Genomic DNA, 7,891 nt, shown 5'->3' with positions numbered 1-7,891 from the left:
AGGTAACTGTGAACTGAGAATTCAAACCCCACCCGTTAGGATTTGGAGGTTGATTGAGTGGACAAACTGTGTTGATTAAAAAGTGTGAATTTGGACCCAAACGGCCAAAGGGATTCTTAAGAATTTTTGTTATGTAACCCTAAGGGCAGGGAAGAGGGAAGAACAGTAGGTCCAGGCTGGTCACCAAACTCTACCTTATATGTCTTCTGCTTCCTAATACCCTTCAAGTCGACTGAGGAAACCAGAGGCATAGAATAACATAGTCCTCGAGGGTCAGTGTAAAAGATGTACCGCTGGGGCCAGGATTTACGTTTGTGACCTTCTAGTCCAAAGATCTTTCTGAATGTACTTTAATCTGCACGTGTTTCTGGAACAAACTTATTCTAAAAGGATTAAGGGTTATTCTGTTTCTAGCAGGGGCATCACGGAATTTGCTCTTTTAGACGCGATTTACTTATGCCCCAGGAAACCCTCCCAGCTTGTACCCAGGTTGTCCAGGTGAAGGACTCCAGTTTTAGAAGTGACAAAGGTGTTCAAATAGCGGAAGCACTGACCGCTAAGCAGACACGTGCGTGCACTGACCTTCAGAAGGCTCATGGATTCAGTTAAGCTGAATACTTCAGCGCGGCTCAAACGGGAACGGACAAACTAGTCGGAGTGAAATGAGGATTGAAAGCCGGGTGTGGTCCTTAACACCCGTGATTCTAGAAGTTGCGAGGTTGAGCCAGGGAGATTGCTGCAGAGTCGAGGCCGACATAAGCAATCAAGTGATTTCCCAGCCACCCTGGGATACAGAGTGAGACCCAGCTTTAAAAAAACAAAGAAAGAAGAAAAAGAAAAAGAAAAGAAAAAGAAAGAAGAGTCCGTAATGGCGAGATTAAATCAGTCTAAATGAAAGAACTCTCGGAAATTGATGTTAAAGAGTGCATAGAGAACGCTAGACCCGGTAAGGAAAGAGACAACGAAAATCTCTCAGAAATTCTGTGTCAGAAAGGGTCACCTAGGGAGGTCACAGCGCGCGGGCTTCGGAGGTGGCAGGGAAGGCACATGAGCCACTTTTAGCCAGGTCATCAGGGCAGAGAATTGGGGATACTGTGGTGCCCACCTGAGCTCGAGGTAGGGATGTCAGGATTTCCACCAATTCTAATCTTGAGAGTTTTGTTTAGTGGCGCGGTGGACGCCCTGAAAACGTACTAGAATGTGGCTTTGCGTACCCGCGTTTATTTCCTCCAAGGAATCCCAGACCTTTCTCTAAACTTGAGATACTCGGCGGAGAATCGGAAAGAGCGGGTGGCAAAAAGACTCGCTCAATCCTTGGCTGAAATGTGCCTTTCCCGGGCCATTCAGGTGCCAGCCCAACCCTCAGATCCAAGTGCGCGGCAGCAACCCCGCGTACAGGCTGAGCAACCGGGACCGTGAAGAAGGCGGCGGACTTACGTAGTGGACTTCGATGGCGCCAGGCTTGCCGCCTAAGGGAAGGTGGAGAGAGTACACTGAGAGGATCTGGGGGCCAATGAGAACCGGAGACTGGGGAAGACATTGAGAGGATGCTCATCACCCAAAAAGTCCAGTGGCCAGATAGAAGGGGAGGATCTCAGGAAAGCGGAGGGGAAAATTCGGCGCATGATGGTGGTGGAGGGAGGGCAGCGGTGTAGCCAAAATACACTTCTCTCTTGGTCTAGGCCTGGGAGTGGGCCGGGCAAAAACTTGGTCTTCAAGTCTCTTTTTCACTCAGTTCTAGCACTGCGAGACCAGGACGCGGGGTCAGAAAGCACTGGTAGCCACACGCGTCCAAAGGAAGGCTCGATAGCTCCCCCAGGACTCTCGGTCCTTCGTCCCATCCCGGGTCTGAGCCGTGTCCCCCCGCCGGACTGAACCAGCTCTGGATCAGATTTCCATGGGATCGGACACGGTCTCTGAACATAGGAAAAACTTTCCAACTTAGGGCCTTAACTCAGGGAGTGGTGAGGACCTGGGAGGAGTGAGGGAGAGGGAGGGAAATGGCCTGGTTAGCCGTCCGTCCAGCCCGCCCCCTCCTCGCGCGGGGCTGGGCCTCGCCTCCAGCCGAGCCAGCAAGGGTTAAAGGCGGCCGCAGGTGAGGTGGGCGGGGCCGCGGGTTCGGGGGGGAAAAAGGAGCGCAGGGGAGAGGATGAAGGCAGAGAGCGCGGTGAGTCACGGGCGGAGCTGGCTTCCCTCACTCGCTGACTCGCTCACCGGTGCCTGCCCGCCCTCCACCCTCCCGCCGGCTCTCACCGCCTCCACCGCCGTCGATCGCCGGCTCTGGTCGCGACCCCAGCTTGCCCTCGGCTCCTGTCCCACGCCGCTGAGAGCCGGCCAGCGCGCAGGGCCCATGAGCGCCCGTCTGTAGTGCGCCAGCCTGCGGTGCCCCGAGCCCGAGCGCAACCGCCAGGTAGGAAGGAGCCCGGGTCCGCGCCGCCAGGGACGCGCGCGGCGGAGATCCGAGGGGAAAGATGCTCGGAACACATGGCAGCCTGCACTGGCCTCATGGGGAGGGTGGTCGTAAAGGATCCGAGGAACTGAGTACCCAGACGGAGGAAAAACCGGGAGGACGGGAGGGACTGGAGGGACCAAGGGAGTTTGGGAACTGGGGAAACTGGAGCAACTGGGACAACCGGAGTATTGGAACTTTGAAAACCGTGTTTGAACGAAAGTCCCTACTGGGACTGGGACTCGGGAAAGGCAGACGATCCATGGGACTTAGAGACGTCTGTTTCTACCCTCTTTTTCGGACTGGGGAGCATGTGTTCGCTCTGCTTTCTTTTAGTGTAGCCTCGATTGCAGGCCATTGCATTCTGGGCCTGTGCTCAAGCTCTCTGTCCAGAGAGGCCCCTCGCAGCATGGGTCATCTTAGCCTTCCCATCCCCCCCCCAACCCTGGGGCAATTCCCAGGCGCCAAAAGCTATTAGGGTCCCAGGCCTCACTGCTCCAGCCCAACCCCTTCTGGGCTGCCCCGCCTGGGCCTAAGGCTCCATTCCTGCTGCTTCACCCTGTTCCTTTCTTGTGGTAAGGCTGCCCGAGCCAGAGTAGGCACCCGGGTCCTCCTCTTCCCTGCCTTTCCCAGACTATCAGTGCTACCGCCCTGATCCCAAAGGCGGGAGGTTAGTAGGGTCAGCTGAGCCCTGCTTTGGGAAGGCTCTAAATCATTGCTTTCTTCCACACCAGACCACAGAGAGGCAAGATTCCAAAGCTCTAGAGAGAGATGGAGAGAAGACTGGGACCTTCAGGTCATAGATTTGTGGTGGAGAAAACGGTGGAGGTTTTAAGGTTTCTCTAAATTTTTGTTTTGTTTTTGAAACGGTCTCGTCTTTGAGCCCAGGCTGAGCTCAGAAGTTTTCTGTCTTAGCCTCCGGAGTGCTGGCATTATTTATTAGATGGTCCCCACACTGCTTAGAGGCTTCTCTTTTCCTTCTCTTCTCCTTTCTCCCTCTCCCTCATCCCTTCCCTCTCTCCCTTCTTTTGCCGTATAGCCCAGGCTGGCCTGGGACTCTGCATTCTTCTGCTTCGATTTCCTGAGTGTTTAGATTGAAGGCTTGCATCACCACACCCAGGCCAGATCTCTAGGTTTCTGCTGGGCCTTAGGTTTCTACTGCTTTGAGAAAGGGAACTGGTTCCCAGAGGTACTGAGCAGTGAATGCTTGTTGATTGAATGATTAAATGGGCACCTTAGTCTAGTTGTTGCTCCAAGTTCTGCTTTCTTCAATAAGAGCAGGCTCGGAACGGTAACCCTCAACATCAGAGTACTATAAGGGGCTTCTACAAGTTCTCCAGTGCTCTCCCTTGGGTTCTGGGATAAAGGATGCCCATCTCTTCCAAACTCTGATGCTGCCTTCTGTAAGGGAGCAGCGGCTATATTTTTGTGAGTTTCTAACAAGCTGTTCTCTGGGTGATCTCTTTCTCTGGTAAGGGAAGGAGCAGATGTTGAGTTAGGGAATGGGTTTGGTGGGCAGAGTCAACCAAGCCGGGGACTGTATAGAGAGATTAAAGGCTATTCCACATCATTACAGCAGGTCTGTGAGATTGGCTTTGGCAAAAAGCTCAGGACCTGTTCTGGACTTTGTGAAGGGCAAATCACCTCAAGCAGCCAGAAGCATACCCTTGCCCTATCTGGGTTCAGAGTTAGCCTGGGTCTAAGATGAATCTAGATCAATCATTTAGGTTGGCAGCCGGTCTGCAGAGAGAAAAGTCCAGGCAGCTACATAGAGATGGTTCTGGCGGTTGGGACCAGCCCAACTCCAGGAGGAGCTGAGTCCCTAGGGCGGGGACACTTAGAGGAAAGGCCTTTCTGTGCCCTGACCTAAACTTTCACATTCTTACTCCTTCCTAGCATTCCTAGCAGAACAAATCAGGTTCGAACTGATTTGTCTCCACCCAGAGGCACGCCCCCCTTTTCCTCCTAGGGGCTCGGAAGGAGAGCTTTGCTAGGAAGAATCTGGGTTAGGGAAAGTAAGCAGGTCTCCTTCTTTACTAATGTCTCATCTTTGCCTCCTCTAGGTCCCACCTGAGGTGCCCTTGACCGTCCCTGCCCTCACCCCACCCCGGATCCCGGCAATGCTAACCGCTGTCTGTGGCTCTCTGGGCAGCCAGCACACCGACGCGCCTCACGCATCACCGCCGCGCCTCGATCTGCAGCCTCTCCAGACGTACCAGGGTCACACGAGCCCTGAGGTCGGGGACTACCCCTCCCCGCTGCAGCCCGCAGAGCTGCAGAGCCTCCCACTGGGCCCGGAGGTAGACTTCTCACAGGGCTATGAGTTGCCAGGGGCCTCCTCGCGGGTAACCTGCGAGGACCTGGAAAGTGACAGTCCCTTGGCTCCGGGACCCTTTTCCAAACTCCTGCAGCCGGACATGTCACATCATTACGAATCGTGGTTCCGGCCGACTCACCCAGGCACGGAGGATGGCTCGTGGTGGGACCTACATCCCGGCACTAGCTGGATGGACCTCCCCCACACTCAAGGAGCGCTGACCTCACCTGGCCACCCGGGGGCGCTTCAGCCTGGTTTGGGAGGATACGTCGGAGACCACCAGCTCTGTGCTCCGCCGCCCCATCCGCACCCGCACCACCTCCTCCCAGCCGCGGGTGGGCAGCACCTCCTAGGGCCACCCGACGGGGCTAAGGCCTTGGAAGCGGCGGCGCCAGAGTCCCAAGGGCTGGATTCCAGTCTGGATGCGGCGGCCCGACCCAAAGGCTCCCGGCGGTCTGTGCCCCGCAGCTCTGGGCAGACCGTATGTCGCTGCCCCAACTGCCTGGAGGCGGAGCGACTCGGGGCTCCGTGCGGGCCCGATGGGGGCAAGAAGAAGCATTTGCACAACTGCCACATCCCAGGCTGCGGGAAAGCCTATGCCAAGACGTCGCATCTGAAGGCGCACCTGCGGTGGCACAGCGGCGACCGTCCCTTCGTGTGCAACTGGCTTTTCTGTGGCAAGCGCTTCACGCGCTCCGACGAGCTGCAGCGCCACCTTCAGACCCACACCGGGACCAAGAAGTTCCCCTGTGCGGTCTGCAGCCGAGTCTTCATGCGCAGCGACCACCTGGCCAAGCACATGAAAACCCACGAGGGCTCCAAAGAGGAGGCTGCGGCGGCGGCCCAGGGCGAGGCCAAGGCGGGCGGCACGGTGGAGCCACCCGGGAGCAAAGGCAAACGGGAGGCCGAAGGCAGCTCGGCGCCCTCCAACTGAGCCCCCGTGGATGTCTCATCCCTGCCGATCTTTTTAGGGGGGCGGCCTGAGGAAGAGGGGAAGGTGGTTATTTATTGATGGTGAGGGGACAGGGAGAGGGGCGCTAGGGTTTTTTGTTTTTTAGTTTCTGGGGCTAGAAGGGAGGCTATTTGAGTGTTTAGGCTGCCAGGAGCTAACGTGCCCCTCGCTTATTTTCTTTCTCACTATTTCACCCTCCCCTGAGTTGCGGAAGCGTTAGGATGGAGCACTCCTTCTGTGTGGAGGGATTGGCTAGGAGAAATATCACGTCCCAGGAGCTGAAGGGAAGAGAGACTGGCTTGGGGCGTTGGGGGTAGCTGTCTGGACTCGTCTTTAGCTACTGGGAACCCGGACATAAAAGCACCTCGGAGCCGCCCTAAGGCCTAGGTCCCTTTCATCCCCCTGCTAGCGCTTCTCCCTCTAAAGTTTCCAGAGAGAGGGCAGAGATGAGGTAGGGGAGCCTGGGGTGGCTCCTCTTACGGGGCTGTCTATCTAACTTGGAGGGTTGTTCCGACAGAACAAACCCCCTTCAATGAATTCCTTATAAACCCTTCTGATTCAGTCTACGAGAGTCAGGGAAGGCACAGCTTCGTAGCCAGAGCTGTGAGCTAGAGGTCAGAGTTACATGGGGAGAGGGATCCAGCAGGGAGGTCCTCTTACAAAATTGGAAGAAGTTTGACATGGGGGAGGGGGGCGGGGAATGAAAGAACTAACCGCTTCTTTTTCCAACTCTAATTCAGTCCTTAACTCTTAGACCTTTAAAAAGAACTCAAATTCAGTAGTTCCCATTCTTCACCCAATACCCTAGGTAGTTTTCTAGTCAGCCACCAGCACCAACTCCAGAGTTGGCATGGACTCCCCTACCCCACCCCACCCTCAGGTCCCTATCCTTAGCTTTCTCGGTGGGGTTGGAAGGGAAAGGGGTCCTTTGACTGTTTGGGGTTGTCCTAGCAGAGGGATTACAGTGAAGACACTGCCCCTGTCTGAACTCCCCCATCCCTCTCTTTAGCTTTAGTTTGACCCTTTCATGTTCCCTCCACTATTATAGAGTCCTCCCCTTCTCCCCCCCCCCCCGTGGGAATTCTCCTTCCACATGAAGAGTTCTCCCCTAGAAGGGACTCTAGGAAGCTGTTTCTTTTCCCTTTCTTAGATGCTAGAGATACATTAGGGTTTTGATCACAGGGTGGGGAGGGTAGATTTCTGCCTGGCAGACCACAGGACCTTGGGGCTGGAGGCACACTCAGGTTTGAGGCCGAGGCCTTGAGTCCCTTCGACCTCTCTCTTGCTTTCTTCTCTCCACCCAGAACCCTCTGCAGGGAATAGCTGTGTGTTGATTTTTAAGTTATAAGCAATGGGTATTTTATTTAATAATTTTAGGGTGTGAGTGTGTATGTGTGTGTTGTCTGTACCTGTATGTATGTATGTGTTTCTCTACTGAGCCTGGGGTCTCCTGAGATCCCATCTTGTAAACCCCGTCCAAGGTCTGGGGCCTAGACCCACAGTATCTCTTCCTCCACTGGGGATGCTAGAGCCCAGTTCAAGGACTGGGAACTGTATGGGAAGTAGGGGCTGGGATCTGGGTAGGAATATGTGTTTGTGTAGAAAGAGCTCCTCCTTAAAAGGGACAGGGTGACTCCCTGTGGGATGTTAGGGGCCTGAGGTAGTTTAAGAATAAGGTTCTTTCTGTGTTCTCCCTCTTTTCCTCACCTCCTGCTAACCTAAGCCAGAGGTCCCCTTTCTTACAAAGAGGACAGAGAGAGAGAGGAAAGCTGGCCATGCCTGCAGGTCGCCTGGCTAGGTAGGCACAGAGGGGGAGAAAGAAGGGCACCGTGGGTGTGGGATGCTCTCTCCTCCACCCATCGAAACCAGCCACCCTCTCCCTGTGCTACCAAGACAACTTTTTCCAGTGACCATTCTTAGGGGAACTCCTACATGGGTGTGGGGGGCATGGATGGTCCCCCACTCTGAACCCTAAGATCTGCAGGCGGGGCTTTGGATAGTTTTTATCTGCCCTGTTCTTCATCAGCCTAGGTTTCTCAGCTGCCTGTCCTTCTAGGCAGCCCCCCCAGAGGAAAATGTAGGATTTTTTTTTCTTTTACTGCTGTGAACCCACTTGGGGGGTGGGGAGGAGGAGGCAGAAACAGCCTGTGTTTTTTATGCGACAATAAAGTCA

The 7,891-nt window shown here is 54.9% G+C and overlaps 1 protein-coding gene across 1 annotated transcript; it reads left to right on the top strand.

Moving 5' to 3' along the window:
* The first annotated feature begins 4,569 nt into the window (after positions 1–4,569).
* On the top strand, positions 4,570–7,890 carry Sp6 (Sp6 transcription factor). Its single transcript, XM_041665338.1, has one exon. It carries the CDS (start codon positions 4,570–4,572, stop codon positions 5,698–5,700), a length of 1,131 nt encoding a protein of 376 aa, XP_041521272.1. The 3' UTR covers positions 5,701–7,890.
* Position 7,891: the final 1 nt, after the last annotated feature.

The sequence above is a fragment of the Microtus oregoni genome, unplaced genomic scaffold, assembly GCF_018167655.1.
Source record: "Microtus oregoni isolate MIOR12 unplaced genomic scaffold, Mior012 000015F_ref0000493, whole genome shotgun sequence".
NCBI classification, from domain to species: domain Eukaryota; kingdom Metazoa; phylum Chordata; class Mammalia; order Rodentia; family Cricetidae; genus Microtus; species Microtus oregoni.
This window is presented reverse-complemented; position numbering and strand designations above follow the sequence as displayed.